Source organism: Corylus avellana, chromosome ca9 (assembly GCF_901000735.1).
Source record: "Corylus avellana chromosome ca9, CavTom2PMs-1.0".
Classification (NCBI taxonomy): Eukaryota; Viridiplantae; Streptophyta; class Magnoliopsida; order Fagales; family Betulaceae; genus Corylus; species Corylus avellana.
This window is the reverse complement of record NC_081549.1, coordinates 17,237,034-17,259,021: the sequence shown is the minus strand read 5'-3', so window position 1 is coordinate 17,259,021 and position 21,988 is coordinate 17,237,034. Positions and strand designations below refer to the sequence as shown.

At 33.7% G+C, this 21,988-nt stretch overlaps 3 protein-coding genes across 3 annotated transcripts in view; all 3 read right to left on the bottom strand.

Annotated features, from left to right (window-relative positions):
• The window catches only part of LOC132162389 (peroxidase 21), a 2,681-nt gene extending 1,710 nt beyond the window's left edge, over positions 1-971 (bottom strand). The window contains exons 1-2 of the mRNA XM_059572623.1: positions 862-971; positions 43-194 (exon numbers count right to left, since the gene is read on the bottom strand). Of these exons, the coding sequence (XP_059428606.1) occupies positions 43-194; positions 862-934 (225 nt within the window). The 5' untranslated portion in view covers positions 935-971. The remainder of the gene's footprint in view (positions 1-42; positions 195-861) is intronic.
• Positions 972-9,153: 8,182 nt separating this feature from the next.
• Positions 9,154-10,446, bottom strand: LOC132161685 (uncharacterized). The gene is made up of 2 exons (XM_059571860.1): positions 10,065-10,446; positions 9,154-9,960 (listed from the first exon to the last, which is right to left on the bottom strand). The coding sequence occupies exons 1-2, from the start codon at positions 10,305-10,307 to the stop codon at positions 9,364-9,366; spliced, it is 840 nt and encodes a 279-aa protein (XP_059427843.1). The 5' UTR covers positions 10,308-10,446; the 3' UTR covers positions 9,154-9,363.
• Positions 10,447-13,347: 2,901 nt separating this feature from the next.
• On the bottom strand, positions 13,348-20,665 carry LOC132161684 (MLO-like protein 3). Its single transcript, XM_059571859.1, has 15 exons — positions 20,527-20,665; positions 20,366-20,423; positions 20,015-20,271; positions 19,804-19,920; positions 19,658-19,718; positions 17,243-17,331; positions 17,028-17,102; positions 16,807-16,898; positions 16,633-16,682; positions 16,501-16,541; positions 14,549-14,722; positions 14,405-14,440; positions 14,213-14,280; positions 14,060-14,120; positions 13,348-13,976 (listed from the first exon to the last, which is right to left on the bottom strand). Exons 1-15 carry the CDS (start codon positions 20,650-20,652, stop codon positions 13,641-13,643), a joined length of 1,641 nt encoding a protein of 546 aa, XP_059427842.1. The 5' UTR covers positions 20,653-20,665; the 3' UTR covers positions 13,348-13,640.
• Positions 20,666-21,988: the final 1,323 nt, after the last annotated feature.

Sequence of the window (21,988 nt, the reverse complement as noted above, 5' to 3'; positions counted from 1 at the left end):
AAATCTCATCATATGTAAAGGAATATGGCAGACAAATTATACCTTAACCATGCAATCATGGAAGAGATTTCTAATCCATGAAACGGCTGTGTTTCCATGTTTGTCGTACAGCTTGGTGACTTCCTGTTTGATGATCTCTTCTGCGTTCGGGCAACTCTGGGAGTAGTAATTTAGCTGCAGATCATCGCCTTTTCCTGTTTCAAAAAATAAAAATGTAGCATGCTAATTAATTTAAGTCACAATTTCTTTTCAAATTATCATGTGACATATTATATATATATGACTTGAAAATAGTAGGGGTACAGTGTACAAAAACCGCCTCGCAAGTGCTAACCGCTTATAACTACTTTGGTAGGCGGTTATAAAAACCGTTAACCGAGCAGTTTTAAGATTATGAAAAAGTGGTTAATACCCGCTAATTGCCTACCCTTATATATATAATAATATAAATATATATTTTATATTTTATATTAAAAATATAACATCAATTAAACGATGCCGTTTAACACCAAAACAATGTCGTTTTAAATACGAGTTAGGAATAGAGATTTATCATATTCATTATTTTTTGAAATACTTTGACCCAAAATTATTTAAATAAACCCAAAAAATAGGCTGAATGAATACCCAAAACACCTCAAAAAACCCAAAAACCCATATTAAAAAAAAAAAAAAAAAAGTTATAAAACCGCCGGTCATTGGTTTGAATAACCGCTAAGCGGGGGGTTGCGGTTATTAAAATCCAATAACCGCCTTTTAGCTAATAAGATAAAAATATAAAGTAAAATAAAGATATCAAAAGTAGGTGAAAAACCAATGAAGATTTAAATGGTGAAATGAAAAAATATAGGAAAATGGTACCAAGATTGAACTGGAAGAGTAGCGGTAAGAAGAGAAGAAATAGGAAGGGTGGGCTACAATTGGTGGTGGCCATCTCTCTTAGCTCCTAAGCCTCCTCGACCGGCTCTTTGTTAGATACAGATTTGTGTGAGCAATTATCATAGGCATTAAGCCTTTTATATAGGAGATCTCTACAAGTGCAATATGAGATTCAGCCTCTCCACTACGCCACTTTGTCTGACCTTTCGGCTCTAGCCCTCACGCGCGTGGCCGCCCCACCTAAATTTCTTCTTCTTCTTTTCCGAGAAAATTTAATAGAAAATAATTAACATTCTTTATTTCCAAACTAATATATTAATAATATATTTTTTTAGTATTATATGTGTTGTGGGTATTTTTATATATATATATATATATATAAGGTAATTAAGCCATTGAATTTGAAAGGTTATCTGCATTAAATAAAAAAATAATATTCTTGTTGAACAAATAATGTTAGGTTGGAATTAGAATTTTATTATTTTTGGTATTTTATTCAATATCAATAATTTTTAGTGAGTCCAAATTAAGGATAAGAACAACCTATTTGTCATCGTATCTCATGAAGAAAAGCCATTAATTAGTTTGAATCTCTCATTTTCTTTTAAGTTAAATTCACTCATTAAATAATATAGGGGTTGAGTAATTCATACTGCTCAATGATACAACTGTTGTTGAATGAAATTTAAATGGAAACCTTTTGGTTGCGAAAGGAAGAGGAGAATAAGAAAACGTACGATCGAAGAGAAGGGAGCCTTTGACATTGGAGAGCCATGCCATTCCAAAATGATAGAAACCTCAGTGGAAGTAATTATATTGCAACGGAAACCATTAGTTGTCCCACAAAGGCACAATGGGCCAAATTCTAGCTAATCACTAGAGCACTCACATAGTCCCATTTTAGTCCTGTAGCTAAAAAAAAAAAAAAAATACTTAAAAATGTTCCATATCAAACTCAACAAACTGGGTGCTCATCAAATTTACTATAATTTATCAATCTATAATTTATATGAATAAATTTCAATATTGTAGTGCCGATTGGTGCCGACAAGTTAACAATGGCCTCACGACTGCCTGTCAAGGAAAAACTAGCACAAATATGATAACTGATAAGAGGGTTTAGAGAGATTCACTGGTTGTCCGATTGACTAGCACCAATGAGTGATATGGTATGATGTCCTAGTCAATTATTTATGCTAGAGAAGAGGGAGAGTAGAGAGTCTGTAAAATATATAACATACCTTTCACTTTACTCTTTCTCCTCTTTATACTATGCATGAGATTCTTTTGAAAGTTGTGGCGCTGATCACGGGGGTAAAGCTAAACAGAACGCATGCCGGCCATTTTTTATTTTTTATTTTTTAATATTAAAAAATTAAAAAACAAAAAACAAAAAATGCCTGGCATGCTTAGCACGCCGGCGTGCTGTGAATCACGACCCGATCACGAGGCATCCCTCTCTCTTGGACGTTAGAGACGCTGGAGTCCTGAGTTGTTATGAGTGTTGTCCATACTTCTGTGTGAGCTGGAGAGGAAGGATCTTCTTCCCCGGGACCTTCACAAGATGACAACATAGAAGAGGGGGAGGGTGTTATTTTCGCAGTCAGTTCCTTCCAAGCTTTTCCTAGTCGTCGGCTTGTTAGGCCCATTTCCCAGCTCAAGGCCCACTTTAACTAAATATTTGTTGAGCGTTATGTGAATGCAGTAACTATTAAGTGGGTTATCAATTAATATAATCAATATTCCAAACAAAGGTACAGGTTGGGAGTGTCTTAAGCCAATCATATCAAGTTCTGAGTTGTAATGTACACATTCGAACAAAAAAGAAAAAAGAAAAAAATTGCTAGTCAATCCAAAATATCATAACTTTCTTCTTGTTTGGCCATAAGTTATTGTGCCTTATTTTATATAATTTGGAAAGTAGATCCGTACAAACCACTTCTGGAGTGACGATTTAATAACATTATATATATATATATATATATATATATATATATATATATATGGTCTATAAGTTTTGTGGCAGCTCTAGCTTGCGTGTTGTACAACTTTACTCAAGCTTTTTTTTTTTAAAAAAAAAAAAAAATTTGAGCTTGATTCTCCATTTGTTTAGCAAAAAATAAAAAGAAAATCAAAGTCAAACTCAAGCAACTCTATTGTTATTTTTCTAATTAAACAGCTCTATGGTTGTTCATATATATATAAATTGCATTATCCATTAATTGTAGATGTAGATATATTTTATTTTATTTTGACTAATCATATGAGCAATTGCTATTATAGACTTGCCACTTTTCCTCACTCTCAAGTTATATACAATTGTTTGATTTGATTCTCATATCATATAATATATATAGGGCATCAAAAGCTATTAAAAATCACAAAATAATATTCCCTTGGATCGGTCAAGATTAGATCTGATTATCTAGCTAAGTGCATGCTTCCCCATTGCACATTTCTACCATTTACTTATTTATTATAAATTTCTCCAACCTTTCTTAGATTCAAGAGCAGATATATAGATTTCTTTTACATTTTTAAAGGTCAATTGCATTTTTTTTTCTGTTCAAAGTTTTGCTTAGCTTGATTTTTCCAAATTATTTTATACTTTACTTAAAATAACATTTTTTATTCACCCCGACGGAATTTCGGTGGTGGTCGAAGCACTCCTCTCAAGTTAAGGTGATGGTTTGACTATCCTCAAAAAAAGATTTTGGGGCTGATTGAACCACTTCTGCTATCTTAGGATAGTTTGGGCACCCCTCAATTTTCTTTTTTCTTTATATATATATTGAAGGATAATTTGGATATTTCATATGAAAATTTGGTTTTTGTGTTTGTTCTTACCTCATTTCTCTATCTAGATCTCTCTTACTTCTCTGGTTCCCCTCACTTTTTTTTTTTTTTTTTCATTCCAATTTTCTCTTTAATTTTTATTTATTTATTTAATTTTTCTCTTCCTCTACTCTCCAATTTCATTTTTCTTGCTTAGGTGGGTGGCTGTGAGCTTCATGTGATGTCTCTGCATTTTTCAGTTGGTCTTTCATTAGATCTCCCAAATTACGAGTCAAATCTGGTTGGTTGAAGACCACATGGGCTGCCTCAAGCCTCTTGCTCCCAACCTACACAAAAAGGATTTGAAAAGGCAGGGGAAGAATGGGTGTCTGTACACTATTTGACTGCACCCTTTACAATATCCGTACACGCAAGCCTTCGATATTAATAAAAGGGAAAATTTCACTTTGATCTTCTGAATTTTTATCCAATTTTATAAATTTTTCTTGACCTTCCAAATCTCTCATTTTGGACCCTGAACTTTCAATTACTGTCAATTAGAACCCTTAAGTTAATTTTAGTAGTTAAAAATACAAAAAAGGACCAAAATGTCCTTAATTTTCATTTTTTAAAAAATAAAAAAAGGTTTTGAAATTTGAAATTTTATACAAAAGTCAGGGATATAAATGTCATGTAACGTTTAAAATCTGACGGAGGAGTCCACATTGAAAGTAATTGAAAGTTCAGGAATCCAAAATGAAAGATTTGAAAGTTAAGGAGAGTTTGTAAAATATAGTAGAAGTTAAAGGGGCCAAAGTGAAGTTTTCCCTTAATAAAATCAAGGCAAGTCCAAGTTGGGAGCACAAGCTTGGTCGCCTTTGCCTCGTCAAGGGTCACATCTTTCTGGTTAATTTATTTGAACCGAAAAGAATTGGTTCATTTCAAAAGAAAGGTTTTTCTAAGATCACCTGATTTTTTTTAGCAGAACTTTAAGCTCACACTTAAAGCGATATCAATCAATTAATAATAACTCGACTCATTTAATTAAACGGGTCAAACTCATCGATCATATTTACAAATTGTGTCAAAAATTGCCCCCATCTTCCTCGAACTTTGGACTTTTGCCTTCTGGTCCTTTCTATAGGATTTCGTGGTGTACTTTTCAATGGTTACGTCTCTCGGTCCTTGTTGTGACTTGTATAAAAACATTTTAAATAAGACTGTCTACATTATCAGAGGACGCACACTCATTTTGCTGCGTTGGGAGGGGAAGAGCAGCTGCTAGCGAGCACCGAGCTTCATGCTCTGCGTCCGAAATACTCAAAGCTCCTCTTCCTCACGGCAGCGGGTTGGGGCTCTGCAGAAAGCAACTGTTGAAAGAGGGGTGGGGAAGGACGACGATTTGTATGCCTTGTTTTTTTTAAGAGGTTAACTCTTGTTCATTTATTTTGCAAATCTATTATAAATTTAATGGTAAATTTGTCAATTTCTTATAACAAAAAATAGAAAACAAACGTAATTTTTGGTTTTTTTTTTCCTCGGCTTATGGGTAACTGATTGTTAAAGTATATAAAAAAATATGAAAGAGAAAAAGTAAGGAAGAAAGATACAGATTAAGGTGGTTCGGCCTATGGCCTACATCCACACGTCAAAACATTTTCTTAGCTACATATTTCTTTCCCTTGATAGAATTGTACAATAAAATGACTTATTTATAGTTGAATGAGGCTAAGAATACAATAAGTACATAATCAATATGTAACTTATGAGAATCAAGAGAGTTACATAATAAATATATAACATATGAGAATTATGAGAGTTACATAATAAATATGTAACATATGAGAATTAGGAGAGTAAATAATACATTAATTTAATTCAAAATAACTATTGTACGTTACCTTCAAATGTCTCAATACGCCCCCACAAACCCAACGGTAGATCACGTACGTCGAGATTTGGTCTTGAACATAAAATGGGCTGAAAAAAAATTGCTACTATGGCCTATATTAGAACATCAACTACTCTGACCAAAACTTGAACTTCGACAACTCTGACCAGCATTGGCTACTATGGCCAGAACATGAATATCGGCTTCTTTGGCAAACAACAACGATTATGGTCGAGACTTGAACATCAGTGGTTGTTTGGCCGGCATATAAAATACTGTTACAAATGTCATTTGTAACATAATTGAGAATCCATGAACAGACAAGATCATTGCATCTTTATCATTGAGGAAGATCATTAGGTGAAATTGGCTTCATCAAAATGATATCCACAAAACCCAATTTGTTTTTGGCACATAAAGCCATAGTGATAGCACGAATCCAAGTGCTATAATTATCTCCAGACATAAGAGTTGCAACAAGCACCATTATTGGACTATCCGAGTGATGAACATAATGAAGATCATTGCTCTTAAATGAAAGAAATCGCTTTAGATGATGTTTCAGTCATTGCAAAATTAGCAAATGAATAAAAATGGTTGAGGAAAAATTGAGTTTAGAAAAATCGTTGCCCAAGGCTCTGATACCATGTTAAAGTGTATAAAAAAATATAAAAAGAAAAAACAAGGAAGAAAGATACAGATTAAGGTGGTTTGTCTTATGGCGTACATCCACACGTCAAGCCTTTTCTTGGCTGCATCTTTCTTTCACTTGATAGAAATTGTACAATAAAATGGCCTATTTATAGTCGAATGAGACTAAGAATACATTAAGTGCATAATCAATATTTAACATATGAGAATTAGGAGAGTTATACAATCAATATATAACTTATGAGAATCAAGAGAGTTACATAATAAATATGTAACATATGAGAATTATGAGAATTACATAATAAATATGTAACATATGATAATTAGGAGAGTAAATAATACATTAATTTAATTCAAAACAACTACTGTATGTTGTCTTCAATGTCTCAATACTGACATTGGTTGATACTCTAATATGGAAAATTTCCTGACACGAATATGACGTATTTAGTTTACTAACATGGCATCGTGACATAAAAAGATTTTGTTAATTTTTTGAGAAAATTTTTAATTGGTCGGTATGGTTTAGAGTAGTGACAAACAATTCAGGAAGTTTAGAAAGTGATCAAACACAAATAATTCTAGTTGTTAGAAAAGTTGACCAAATCTATTATTGTACAACATTAACACAAATCATTGGCTCCGTTTGATAAACAGTTTTGCCATGATTTTGGCATTATACTATTCATCTTACTTTTTCATTTTTTTAATACTCTTATTTTTTACATCACATCAATTATTTTTTATTACTATTCAAATAAAAAAATCACTACAAACAATTTTTTTTTTTTTTTTTTAATTATTTTTTCATACCAAACATTCTTACTTTTTCACCTTTTTTTTTTTTAAAAAAAAAAAAACATTCTTACTTTTTTTCACATCAATCATGTTTTGCTATAGTATTAAACCAAAACCAAAACAAAATCGTTTATCAAATGAACCTATAGTATTACACGCGTGTCATTTACAATATATATAAAACAAAATGGAGGGGCCGGTAAAGCATTCTCCTTTGGCCCAAGAAAAAAAATTTGAGGGGCTACTTCGTTCGGCTAAAAAGGGTGTTTCGGTCACTCCCAATTTAGTCAAAATGGGATGGTTCAACGAAACCTAGACCAGTTAGAGGGAGATGACCGTACTACTCCATAATGGTCTTGGGTGATTTAGTCACCTTTCATTTGGCCGAGATGAGTGGCTCAAACACTCTCAAATGATTTTTTTTTTTTCTTTTATATTACAAGACAAATTTTTTTTTTTTTTTCATTTTTTCTTACCAAACATTCTTACCTTTCACTTTTTTTTTTTTCTTTTTTTTATAAAAAAAATTCTTACTTTTTTCACATCAATCATGTTTTGCTACAGTATCAAACCAAAATCAAAACAAAATTGTTTATCAAACGAACCCATAGTGTTACACATGTGTCATTTACAATATATATAAAACAAAATGGAGGAGGGGCCGGTAAAGCATTCACCTTTGGCCCAAGAAAAAAAATTTGAGGGGCTACTTCATTCGGCTAAAAAGGGTGTTTCGGTCGCTCCCAATTTAGTCAAAATGGGATGGTTCAACCAAACCTAGACCAGTTAGAGGGAGATGACCGTACTAGTCCATAATGGTTTTGGGTGATTTAGTCACCTTTTATTTGGCCGAGATGAGTGGCTCAAACACTCTCGAATGATTTTTTTTTTCTTTTATATATATATATAGTTTTTAATAATTTTTTATTGAGACGTTTAAAATATGATTGATATTAATACGATACATGCATTAACAGAGTATATCAACTTTTCTATCCACTATGCCCTATTTGTTTTTGTTTGCTTATCCTTTGGAGTGTTTAGTCACTTCTTAAAACCCATGAAACTATTTATCAAAACTCCAAACCATAAGAATCAATTTATCATTTACCTTCTTTTTTTTTTTTTCCCTAATGAATCACTAAACTGGACTTTTTTATTTTTGGGTAAAATCCACTTAACCCCATCAAACTATCACCCCAATGACAATCTACTCCTCAAACTATTAATTACAACAATTTACCCCCCAAATTACTAAAACGATGACAATATACCCCCCAATGCTAGCAAAATGATGAAATTATCCTTATAAAATTTTCAATAAGACAAAAATGCCCATAAAAATTTGAAAAAAAAAATTAAATTTTAGTATTTTTGTTTTTATTTTAGTAAGGATAATTTTGTCATTTTTAAAAAATTAGAGGTACATTGTCATTGCTTTTGGTAGTTTTGGGGGTAAATTGTCGCAATTGATAGTTTGAGGGGTAGATTGTCACAATTGGTAGTTTGGGGAGTAGATTGTCATTGTGGTTGTAGTTTGAGTGTATTAAGTGGACTTTACCCTTTATTTTTTATTTTTTGCAAAACTCCAGTATCAAAAAAATCACGTTACTTTGAAAAACTTAACCCTTTTACCTACTCAAAGAAAAAAAAAAAAAAACCTTTACCCTAGAATTATTGGCCAAGTCCTGTAAATCTGTAATATGGAAGCCTCCCGGCCACTAGCTTCGGCAAAAGGGATGAGTGTCTACTGGCCTAGCGGTGTCCTCATCGTCAAGCCCAAACCCGATCTATATTGAGGTCAACGATGACAAAAGCATTTTCAACATCATGAGCCTGCTGGGCTAACCAGGTCCTGTCAGCTAGGCCCAACTGTCAAACAAGCTAGCCCCATCTTTCCTTCTCAGTTAGGGGTGTAAACGAGCCGAGCCTAAACGAGCTTCTTTTGTTTGGGCTCTGCTCATTTAAATTTTACTCAAACTCAAACTCGAGCCGAGCTCAAAGATAAGCCAAAAAAAATCGAGCTTAATAAAAAAAAATTTTTTTTAAAAAATTATCAATTTTTAATATTAATATGAGCAACTATTTGAACATATACTAATTCGAGCTTTATACGAACTGCTTACGAGCCTGATCAAGTCAAGCTGAGCTTGTTTCGCTTAATATCCGAACCAATATTTATATTTACAAAATGCCTCATTTAATAAACAAGTCAAACTTATACGAACCGAGCGCAAGCTCGCCCGTGAAGGCTACGCTCGCTTAACACCCTCCTCTCTCTTGGTAATTAAGGAAAGTTTTAAGAAGCGGAAAAAGAACATTGGCAACCTCGTTTTATATGTACAACATAAAACCAATTGTTTTTTCAACTAAGATTCCTGGCAAACCACTGATGCAACAGTTCTTGCCCAAAACCTTATATGTTTCTTCATATCATCATCATCAGTAGATGTCCTTGTTGACATCCTTAGATTCAAGAGTGGCGAATCGGATCTTCTTATAAACCATGCCTCCGATAAATATGGCCTCCGTACAGCTCCCTTCTGTTTCTCTTCTTGTTCAGTTTCAGTTTCGTCATCTTTCACTGCTTCGTCAATATCATTGAGTTTGGTGCTTTCTTTGTGCTTGCATACTCCAAGCCTCTGCAAGCCTGGGACTAAACTCATCATTCGTGGGCTTAAGTTTTCTTTCTTGAATATGAAGCCCAGATCCATGAACCCTTGAACTTCTTCAAGCTCCAGCTCCCCCAAGCTCTTGCAGCTCATGGATTTTTGTAATCTCCTCACTCCACCTGTCTTTCTAAGATTTTTTGACGTGAGTGATTGAGTTGATGGTGATGGTGATGATGATGAATCTGATCTGTTTCTGTTTCTGTTTCTGTTTCTGTTCCTGATATGATGCAATCTTGTCGATCTTCCCTTCTGGCTGATGATCATCCCTTCATCTTCGTTGTTGGAATATTCATCCTTTTGTCACAGCACCAAGAAGAGGGAAAAAAAAAAAAAGGTTTAATTGTAAACATAAACATCAATAATATTAATTGAAAAAGTATGGTGTCTCTTTTGATTACCATTGGGGAGCTTGGAGATGAGGCCAAGGAGATTTCTTCATCTGGAAGAAGTGACATGGCAGATGAAATTTCGTCATCTGGGAAAGGTGGTGAAGAGAGGCTGGATGATGGGTATCCAGGAGACTCGGAGATGGGCTTAGCAGTACTTTGAAGTAGTGAGATGGGTTCTGAGAAAAGAATAATTTGGTGGAACCAAAGGCGATCCATGGCTCCTATAAGGCATAAAGAGTAGTGATTGGCCATGGTCACACAGAGAGAGAGAGAGAAAGAGAGAAAGAGTGGGGGCTGAGTGGGAGGCCAAATCTATTTAATCAAACATAGCAGGGGAGATGTGGTTGTAGTGAAAGCATAGAGAATAGTTCCCAGAGAACAAAAAAAGAAAAAAAAGAAAAGAAAAGACAGAAAGCAGATAGAATAATTGAAATAAATGAATGTGAATAGAGTAATATGGGACAAACCTTGGACAATAGAAGATGTGGTCAGGACTCATTGACTCACCAAAATTCACATATTTCACATGTTAAATGACAATTTTGCCCCTCTTACCAGCAGGGCTGCTTGAGTTATCACTTAGCACCCTATCCGGCTATCCTTTTGTCTTTTCTTTGGAGTCTATCCTTATACAGCGACATGAATAGGTAGCTGGTTAAATTTGATCAATTTTACAGCACACAAGACAAGAACAGATGACCAATTATGATGCAGGAATCATTATGATCTGACTTTTGGTGGGACGAAAAAGGCATTGATTGGGTGAATGGCCATTGAGAACAATCATGTCCAAATGTTATATCCAATCATATTATTGGAATTAAGTGCAGTCTTCCAAAACTAATTACTTGGAAATTAAACACAAGTGTCAAATATATTCTTTTGACTAGGAAAGGATAGACATAGGGCGACTTGGATGGATAAGTTCTTCTTTAGTGACTGGTGGCTTTTAATTAAATCAAGCAATTCATGTAGATGATTATGGAGAAACACATTTTAAATGGCAAGTAGCTTGTTTTTCCCCAACATCTCAAGAGTAGAATCTACTCGGCTTTCACTATCTAATTGGTTGTCAAGAGAGTAGGTGGAGAGAAAATTAAAGGGTAAGAATGCTAGTAAGGGTACTAAAGTTTTTCTACAAGTTTTATTATAAAATGCCGTGATAGTTCATAATTAGTAAAATGATTAAGGGTCCGTTTGGAAGTGCGTCTTTAAAAAAATAATCTGCATTTTTAAACCAAATCACAATTTGGAGTGTTTGGGATTATGATTTTAAAAACACAAATTTTAAATTCGTGGAAAAATTTGCGATTTTTATAAGCTGACTGTGAGATGCTTATTTGAAAAGGTGCGAATTTAAACCAAAATCACGATTTTACTTAAAACTAGGGGTGGGCAAATTAACCGTTACCGTTTAACCGGCCGTCTACCGGCTTCGACCGAACCGATATAAACCGTAGCCGATATGCCGATATCCTTATCGGTTAAAAAAAGTATACCGGAATTCGGTCCGGTCCGGTCCTGTCCGGTTAAGCGGTTCTTATCGGTTAACCGGTTAACCGATAAGAAACCAGATTTATTTTATTTTTATTTTTTATTTTTTATTTTTAAGTCCTAGTCCCAAAACGGCGCCGTTTAGTCTTTTAGAGAGGTTTCCAAATTCCCACAAGTGACACAGGTCTTCGAATTTGTGTAATGGTGTTGCCCATGACTTATTTTCCTTTTGCTAAGTGACTTTAATTAGTTAATACTTTGTTTATTATTCATTAATGAATTTTATTTTAATTTGGGTTTGGGTAGGTTTGATGTTTTTTTTTAAGTGATGGCATTTGATGAGATTTCTTTGCCTTTGGTAAAAGCATTTTTCATTAACTAGTTTTGCTAGTCTAATTAGCATTCATTATGTTAATTAGTCCATTTGCTTTGGAAAAATATATTTTATAATATTAAAAAAAAAAAAAAAAAAAAAGTTGAAGTGGATCAATATAAAAAAGCTTCAATTTTTAGCCCAAAAAACAAATATTTGGGTCCCAACAAAAAGTATTTGGTCCATAAAACAACTCATTTTTAATAAATTATTTTAGCCCAACAAAAAGTATTTGGGTTCTCAAAAGTCAAAAAAACTCATTTTTTGTTTTTGGCCCAACAAAATAAATCAATATAAAGCTCTCGGTTAAATCGGTTAACCGGTTTAACCGGACCGTTTAACCGTGTACCGTTTTAACCGAAATTATCGGTTAAAATTCTTATTGGTTCGGTATCGGTTAATAAACCGTTTAACCAAAATTATTGGTTAATAACCGATAAGGTCCTTAACCGGACCGTTTTGACCGATACCCAGGCCTACTTAAAACAATATTTGGCGCACTATTTACCTATTTGGCCATGAAATCGCAATTATATACTAATGTTATCCAAACACTCATTTGACAAAAAAAAAAAAAAAAAAAACACTTCTTAACATGTTTTACCAAACGCCTATGCGATTTTAAAAAGTAGCGATTTAAAAAACGTAATTTTTAAAATCCCATTTATTAAAATCGCACTCTCAAACGTGCCATAAGCAAAAAATTTGACTTGTTAATTTAATTAGTTAGTGATTGACTTGTTAATCATACACTCTTAATAACTTTATCAATTATGAAATGCAAACGTCAGTTTGTAAGGAAACTTGTAATAAAGATGTAGTACCTCTAGCATTTTTCAAAAGTTAAAAACTTATATGAAGACATCCCGCTTTTTGTGCAAGAACAATTTGCACAACCTAACATGGGCGTTTTCTTCTAACAAGAACAATCACGGGTTAAAAGAAGGTCGTTCTACAAATCAAGAAATACAGCAACATGACATTTTGCGTGTGTGAAAGCCGCACCTAAAACGTGTTAGTTTACATAATTCAAATTTTTTTATGCGGTAGATAAAAAGAAGAAACTTGGTATGCAAAGCTGACAAGAAGATTATATTATATTAACGCAGGGTAAATTCCAAGCACTTGGGTTGTTTCACACCCAAACGCTACATTAATCAAGGAATTTGAATCTCCACTAATAATGTGGAGCATATCGACCTTTAAAAGTTTTGTCCTACAAATTTTATGGTAGATTTACATTCAGAAGGATATGAAATTGATAGTTTTGCTTTCCTTCACTTATAAACAGTACACGCTCTATTATCTAGGGGACAAGTGGACAACTCAAATTGAGTGAAAGCCAGTGCTGTCTTGTAATAATAACAATACAGAGCTCATGTTCTTTCATGAAACAATTGTCACATCTCATGTATGCACCAAACATTTAGAATAATTCCTTCTTGTCGTCCAGCTCCTTTACAAATCATTTTCATATAATCAATGTAAATTACAGAATAATTATTTGGAAACTATAGAATGTGACATACCCAGATGTATGCATATTCCAATTTACAATTCCCTCAACTATTTTATGGTCGATGTTATTGCATCTAACGGTGAAAATGATACTAAATCATTTAAAGATTTTGAATGGCGTGTCAACATATTTATCATATAGTATCATTTTTACCGTTTGATACAACAACATTAAATTCTAACCGTGAAATTGTTCATCTCTACTGTCTTCGTACTGTCGGCAGTTCTAGCATGGCGGCCCGGAACGGATGTATAGACGAGCCAGCTGCGTCTTCTTTCACTACTTTTTCTTCTTCTTCTTCTTCCACGATTTCGTTGTTGTGTGTGCTATCGCTTAGCAGAGATGTGCGTCTTAGGAAAGAAGAAACTTCATTGGCGCTACTCCTCCTGGGGCTCCATTCCGCAGACAAAGAAGTGCGAGGAGATAGGAAAAACTGTTCTTGCTTCTTCCTTCTCTCCCTTACGTCGGAGTGCCATTGCTTTATAATATTCGCCATTTGGTCGTCCAATACCTTACCCTTCAAATTTGATCCCATCTGTGAACAAACAGTAAATCAGACATTGATGCTCCATGTATATCCCAGCAAGAAAAAAACAACACAAATTCCAAAATCTTCACCTGTGTTACAAGTGCATAGAGAGGAAGGGTGATGTAGCTGCAGAGTACTTGAACTACCACCCTGAGAGAATAGCAGGAAATTAGAATCACTATTATGTAGGACTAAATATTTTGGAACAGATCAATAACCAAACAAGTGGTGGGCGTTCTTACGCTAGCACAATCCTGGTGACAATAGTCCAAGTGTTCTCGTGGTAACAAGAATTGAAACCAAACTGTACCTGAGCGAGAAGGAAAAGAGAATTGAAATCAAAAGAAAGAAAAATTACATCAACCCAAGTAAATTTTCGAGCACCAGACCTTCAAACAATTTGAAAAGGGAAAAGAAAAAGAAAGAAAACTTACAGTGACCCAGAAAAAGAAGGCCAGCTCGAATGCATTCTGAGATTAAGGTCCAGAAAGTTAGTGTATATTAATGCAATATTCCAATATTCTTTTAAGAAGAAAGAAAATGTCTTTAATTTTGCTTTCATGCGTTGGAGGAATTACCACAAATAGAGTATAATGCAGAAGAGTTAAGACAAATCCTGGGTGCCGGAACCAGAAGAGACTATCGCTTGGTGTAACAAGAGGAGTTCCTCTGATTACATTGCTCTCATCTTTGATTTGAAGAGCCATTCTTGCCACAATCACTTCAAGTTTCGCTCCTAGAACCAGAACTACCTACAAAAAGCAGTTAGAATGGGCAGGAGATAACGAATCAGATACAAATTTAAAAGAGAAATGAAGGCAGTTATTCGGGCGGACAATTTTTAATACCATCTATAAACTAGAAGTAATTCTAGAAGTCATTATTTTTAGAGGGACACAAGAGTGAGACAATAGTAACTTATAATATTACTCATAAAAAAGTAATGCTATAAGTCAATCTTGTCTCACTTCAAGAATAATATGGCTTCTAAATTCATAATTGGGCTTATGATTAATCATTATTGAATTTTGATCAAATTGTAATTTTAAAAGTTATCTCATTTTTAGAGTGATACAAGAGTGTCTTCTAGAATTAGTCACTTATAAACTCGACACAAAATTAGTAAGTTAGAGTTGACAGATCTGACCTGTTTAATTAAATTGGTAGGATTAAGGTTAACGTATATAACCTTATACACATGTCTTGACACGACATGACCCGAACTCAACATATAATATAAGGGCTGTTGATTTTTGACGACTCACGAACCTGATATATGAACCCAACACTAAATTAGTGAGTTACGGTTGAAGGGTTTGACACTTTTAGTTAAATGGGTCGGATTAAAATTGACCTATATAATCTTATAGGACTTGGCTTACCTGCGGTAGAGCAAACTACCGCATATCTACGGTAGTTTGCTCTACCGCTGAGATTTCTTTTCTAATAATGTAAGTAAAAAGAAAAAAACACCGTCAATCTCATGTTTAACTCCCGTCAATTTCTTTTGTTTTTTTCTACCCAAACCACAAGCCATCTTCTCTCTTTTCTCACCATACCCAAAATCAAATATTGCACTGCTCATCGTCTGCACCTCTGCAGCATTCTTCTAAAGTTTATCTTCAGTAAGAAGACTATGAAAGTGTTTTGAAGCTCCTTGAGGATGAAACATCATTTACAATGCAAATTTTCTTCCTTGGGGGAGTAGAAACCCCAATTCTCTTCTGCAACAAAGCCTCACAAGCTCCTTCTAGAAGAGTTGAATACGAAAATCATGACATCTACTGGATTAAAACCCTCAATTGCAGCACCAATTTCCACCCTAGAGAAGATCACCCACAACACATCCAGAGCCAAAAGCAAAACAAAAAATTTAAACCAAGATCTGAAACTGAAAGGGAGTTTTTGCACAAACAAGAGGAAGGGGAATGGGACGGTGTAAGAATGGGAATGAGGCAAAAAAGTTCAAAGCAATTTTGCTGGAAAATATATTTTGAATTTCATCTTCATTCACCCCTTTCTTCTTACATCATCCAACGCACTCGTCGGTAACGCTCTGAGCCCCGGTGGATAAGGCAACCTCCGGCGAACAATAAAAACTATGCCCAATAGGAACAGGAAGGGAATGATGAAGGCCACCATGTGCAAAGGTTGATGTTGGAAGGCTTGCAGGAGAGTATCCATGACTCTCGACTCTCGTGGGTGTCGGTTTTGGGTATGGTGAGAAAAGAGAGAAGACGGCTTGGGGTTTGGTTGAAAAAAAAAAACAAAGAATTAACGGGAGTTGACGGTGTTTTTTTTTTTTTAATGTTTTTACCTTGCACTTTAAGGGTTAAAAACCCCTTAAAAGATAAATCACAGCCGTAGAGCAAAACTACCGCAGATATGCGGTAGTTTTGTCTACCGCATGTAAGCCTCTCCCATCTTATATAAATGCCATAACATAACCTGAACCAACGTATAAACATGCAAACAGTAATTGCCATCCCCATATACTAATTACTATGCTGCAATTAATATATATGCTTACCAGGAGAGGAATGTAGGATACCCAGAGAAATATATGCCAACCTGAAACAAATTTCAAAAATGACAGTTTTAGTTTAATTGATTAAGGAGAAGAAAGATTAGACTAGTTGAATAAAAAGGGAAGCAAACTTACCGTACACATCCAGCAGCAAGAGGATAACGACCAGAAACCACATTATAGGGCTGTCAAAACGAGGAAGAACACATGATCAGTGGAGAGAAATCAGGGAATACCATAATCAAAACATATAAAAAATATAAATATAAATATATTTTTAACAACAATGTGTAGATAATGATGAACAACCTGATGCCAACCACGGCCTTGAAATCTTCCTCCAAAGATCGCTGTATGTATTTTTGGAAATTGAAGTTTACGTTATTTGCTGACATGTGAGCCTGCAAATTTTTGAACAAGAAATATATGCCAGATCATATGTTAATGGTTGGTCCTATATATATTTTTATGGGAAATTGTTGTAAAAATTAATTAGGAAAATGGAACTTGAAAGCTAATGAATTACGTACCGAGATAAAGCCATGTCTCAGAGTGAGATAATCAACTTTTGCTACAGAATGAAAGAACTGTCTGAAGAAACATTTCTGCATGCCACATTCACACAATCATCGAACGTACGTATTATATGTTAAGAAGTATATATATTACGTTGCTGGTGTTTTTTGTGTTTTTTTTTTTGTGGGTCTATTGAGATTACATAAAGAGGCATAGAAGGGCAACTCACAATCCACAGATGAAACGTTGTTTCTGTAAAGGAACTCAAGTGTCGTCTTCCAAATGTTGTTTGCCTCGTAAATCTGAATCGATTAGGATCTAATAATCATGGAAAATATTTAGTGATCATGACTTATTGTGATGCAGGATGAAAAAATAATAAATTAGTCTTTAGGTTTTATATTTGAAAGAGATAATGTATTTTGCAATTTGATAATGGGTTTGGCTCATAGTTACAAAAAATAAGGTTAGAGTTATTTTATAATTTAATAATGGGCTTGACCCAAAAGTCAATCAATTTAAGGTTAATGTTTCTCAGAGTCTATTTAAGTGTATGTTCTTTTGTACCCTATAAAGATTAGATTATGATTAATGAAAAAGATGTTTTTTTGGAGGCATGAATATTTTCTTCTTCTTGGTAGTGAGACTCTACAAAAATCCTATTGTTAATCGGTGAGACTCTGATCAACGTAGTTTATCTTATCTTTGGTTATTTTTGATGTATTTTCTATTGTTCTTCTTCCGTCCTACATCATATTGTTGAGTTTAGGGGTGAAAAGGCGGTTACAGTTAGCGGTTAGTAGCTAAAACTATTAACTGTAACCGCCTAAATAGTTAGTAAATTTTACTAACCGCTAGGCGATTAACCGCCTCCACTAACCGCTTTTTAGAAGTTGGGCCTTTTGGGCCAATTTTGAGAGTTTGGCTTTTTTTTGGCTCACTTTAATCGGTTTTTCTCCCCTTTTTTTTTCCATCAAAATTTGCTATTCCCTCAAATTGGGCTAAATTAGTATAAAATGATCGGCCCATATTGAAAAATCTAAAATATTTGACCACAAATTTACATTAGTTTACATTTATTTTAGTTTACAAGAAAATTCTAACCAAACAAAAAAAAAAAAAAAGGACAAAAACACAAACAAACGTGATAAGTTATTTAACAGGGAATTCCCATTTAATCTTTATTAATATGTAATGTCACTTGGGAATCGGGATTATACGATTGATGCCAAGTGATTCAAAATGTCAAAACTTAAAAGAGTTGACATTCTTCTTTTATTATGAGCAAAAAAATGTTACCATTTGAATGTACGTTAAGAATATAGTAAAAACAATATCTTATAAAATGTGACTAGATGCTACCCAAGACGTACGCTACATGTTCATTAAAATGGTGTAAAGTCCATCTTAATATTAATTAACTTAATTTTTCATATTAGTTTACTAACACGACAATTATCTTATTTTAAACTATTAATAGAAAACTAAATATTTAATATTTAATATGAGGCTCTAGATATGTCATTATTCTCTGATCTCATTTCCTCCTATTTTATCTAGAATAAGAGATTTCTTAATAAAAATTAAATCATTCTTAAATAATATTTTGATTAACAATTAAAAACAAATCGTTTTAAGATCTAAAAAAAAAAAAATCCAAAGATTCATTTTTCATTCAAATACCGTCACCTAATCCTTACAAAAATATCTACTATATTATTATTATATACATAGATGGGAATTTTTTTTCTTGTGCTGATAGTGACACCGATGGTATTTATAATTTTATATATGTTCGTAGAAAAATAGTTGTGTTTTTCTTGAACGTTCTAAAAAATTTCATAGCGTGTAGTCTACGTAATGTCAATGAAACAGTTGATCATGTCAAAGATGATTGCCAATTAGGACAGGAATGACGGCATTCATACCCACGAGGGAAAAAGAAATCATGAAAACGTGTGGTTCTAAAGACTAGAGCTCAACTTGGAATTTTGATACATGCAAGGAAAATAAGCACTCAATTTAAGACTTGGATTCTATGGCGTCTTTCATCACCTACCAATTTGATCCATAAAATTAACATGTTAAACAATATATATATATATATATATATATATATATATATAGAGAGAGAGAGAGAGAGAGAGAGAGAGAGTTTTGCACATTCTAGGGTTTATAAATAGTTTATCTTAGTTTTTTTTTTTTTTTTTAAAGCTTGAGATTACGAGTTCTAATTCTAATTTAATAATTTATTCTTATTTTAATTAAATATTTTACGTAATAAACTCAAATATATTCATTATGGTCAAATGTTATCAAATTTGCATCTATCTCATTCTATTTTATCGAAAATGGCACACTAATTAGACCGACAGTATGTTAAGTGTTAGAATATATGAAAAATATATTTATATTTTTCATATATTCTAACACTTACATATTTAGTTGATATTGAAATATTATCTATTAACGAGTTAACATCAAAACACTCATAATTCATTGTGATATTTTGTTTTTATTGCTTCCACTATTATTTTCATGTTCTATGTTTCCCCCACAAACTCCAACACGTCGTCATCAAAGCATCATCATTATTTCAACACTAAGAATTATTAATCATGAGAGTGCATGTATCTAAACATACCATTTGCAACTTGGTACTCGGTTGTTTGAGTTTCTTTCTCCCAAGCTTCCCAACGTCTCATCTATCAAAGCACAAAAAAAAAAAAATTAGATGAAAGATTAGCTTTGACTGAAAAAATAACCAAAAGAAAGCCTGTTTTTAATTACCTTGGCTCTGCCCAAAGCCACAGTGAGAACATAATACACGATTTGCATAACAGCAAGCGCGAAAATGAATATGTGAAGCTGATGGATCCCATCTTGCGACACTAACCCAACCTTTCCCTGCAAATCCCTTCTTAATTAGTTATATATTAACACTAACACAATATCCCACTTAATTTGTTCTTTCTCAATTGAGTTTTACTAAGAAACATACCTCTGCAGCACAAGAATCTGCACCTGCACCCTCTGCTGTCGTAGTACCCTCTACATCGTCGTCCAGCCGCCGACGAGGTTCCCACAAAAGAGTGTCAATCGATTTCAAACTCCGGATAATTGATTGGATGGCATGGGAAGTCTCCTGTTTCCGGCATGGAAGCATGGTGTACGCAGCTTTTGCAGATATGCAGATTTTCGAAATGCGTTCTTGAGTTACCGCCAATATCAGCGACATAAACCCCAGAAGCATCAACTCTGTAAAAAATCCCACAAGAAATGATCAATTCAAAGCACAAATTTTGAAGCAGCAGAAAATTAATTATACAACAAATTAAAATTTTGGTTGCACCTGATTTAAGCTTCTCCAATGCACCGTTCAACGCTGTTTTCCGATTTCTCTTTAGCCACTACGTACACCATTTTCTCACATTAGCTTGGAATTTTATATCTGGAAAAGAACAAACCCGCCGGAAAAGAAAAAAAAAAAAAAAACAGAAAAGAAAAACGTACTTTGGAGAGGAGATGGATGAAGTGCTCTAGGATAATGGAGATGGAGATGAAGAAGAGGCAAACGACGGCAACCGCCCATGTCGGAGTGTGTTCTAGGGAGATGCCGGTTGAGTCTCCAGCCGCCATAACCCCTGTTTCTGATTCCTCTGTTGGAATTTTTTTTCTTCAGTTGAATATATATTCCACCCATATATATGGCTGAGAAGGTGACAAGAGGGACCAAGACTTTTTATAGGCACAAGTTTTTTGGGGTGTAGAGTCAAAATACACGGTCAAACAAAGATAAATATTTAGCCAAATGGTCCTTAAACCAATTTCTTATTTTCACACTTGTTTCTGTTTTCATACTTGGATTATATATATTGGAATATATTATATAAATCAGATTTTTTACTATTGAATAAAGTCTAGCAAAATTAAGTCAAGTCAATATCAGGAAGCTTGAAAATTTTATAAAAAAATTTGAACTCTTTGTCTTGTGAGTGCCATATGGAGATCAAGTTTTTATACGTGACCGTTCCCGCACAAAGAAGCTTACAAAGATGCATATATGGCTAAACTCACACCAGATCCAAGATTTTGTCGATGAGTACGTGAGAATTTGTCATGTCAGCGCTTAACAACCATTGATAACTAAATAATTATCTTAGTAGCTAGTTACAATTATCTATTCATATTTTGAACATGATGACCACTTATACAATAAAATGTTAAGCATTGGATTCCAAACCAATGGTTGACATTTGATGAAATCTACTCTTAGAATAAGAGCTCTAGGAAGTCATAAACCATTGCCCAATATATCTTTCCTATCATGCATAAATAATTGTAACTACCCTAATCAATTCCCATTTTCAAGCTTACGTAACGTGCACTTTCAATAAAAAATTAAAATTTTCTTGCAAAAAATATTATAAAGTATCACGGCACGTAAGTTTTAAAAGAATGAAAGTGGCATAAAGGGTAATAAATTGAATTACTCCATACTTTACGGCATTATTAGAGCTCCAAGGATTTGAGTTTAAGCTTTAAGCTTGCTTGAATTACGTACATTAACTTCGAAGATAATGTTATTTTATATGAAAATTGCTTGGTTTTGTCATGTATTGGAAGAAAAATACAAGAAAATAATTGAAATATGCGACTAATTTGCTTGCCATTCTGACATATATGTTACAGGTGCGACATGCCTTAACGTGACCGTTTAAAATATGATATATTTTTATTAAATTATACAGATGAAGTAATTAAATAATAATTAAACACTGTTTGGGTCTTCTTGTACCGTACATCTGTACGGTATGCATGCCGTAAAATTCCAGTCAAAGATGGAAAATAAAGTGATGGTCAGATGACTCGGATGCTTACAGACAATATAGAACTTTGAATTAAATTCACATGGTGACGTGTAGATATTAGGTGTAGACGTAACCCCAGGGCTTCTGCATCTGAATTTTTTTTT

Coding starts and splice junctions, on each gene's coding strand:
- LOC132161685 (XM_059571860.1), bottom strand. CDS start 10,307: ATGGCCAATCACTACTCTTTATGCCTTATAGGAGCCATGGATCGCCTT. Junction 9,961..10,064: donor CATCTCCAAGCTCCCCAATG/GTAATCAAAAGA, acceptor CTGTGACAAAAG/GATGAATATTCCAACAACGA.
- LOC132161684 (XM_059571859.1), bottom strand. CDS start 20,652: ATGGCGGCTGGAGACTCAACCGGCATCTCCCTAGAACACACTCCGACA. Junction 19,719..19,803: donor TGGCTTTGGGCAGAGCCAAG/GTAATTAAAAAC, acceptor GTGCTTTGATAG/ATGAGACGTTGGGAAGCTTG. Junction 17,332..19,657: donor CGAGTACCAAGTTGCAAATG/GTATGTTTAGAT, acceptor CATGATTATTAG/ATCCTAATCGATTCAGATTT.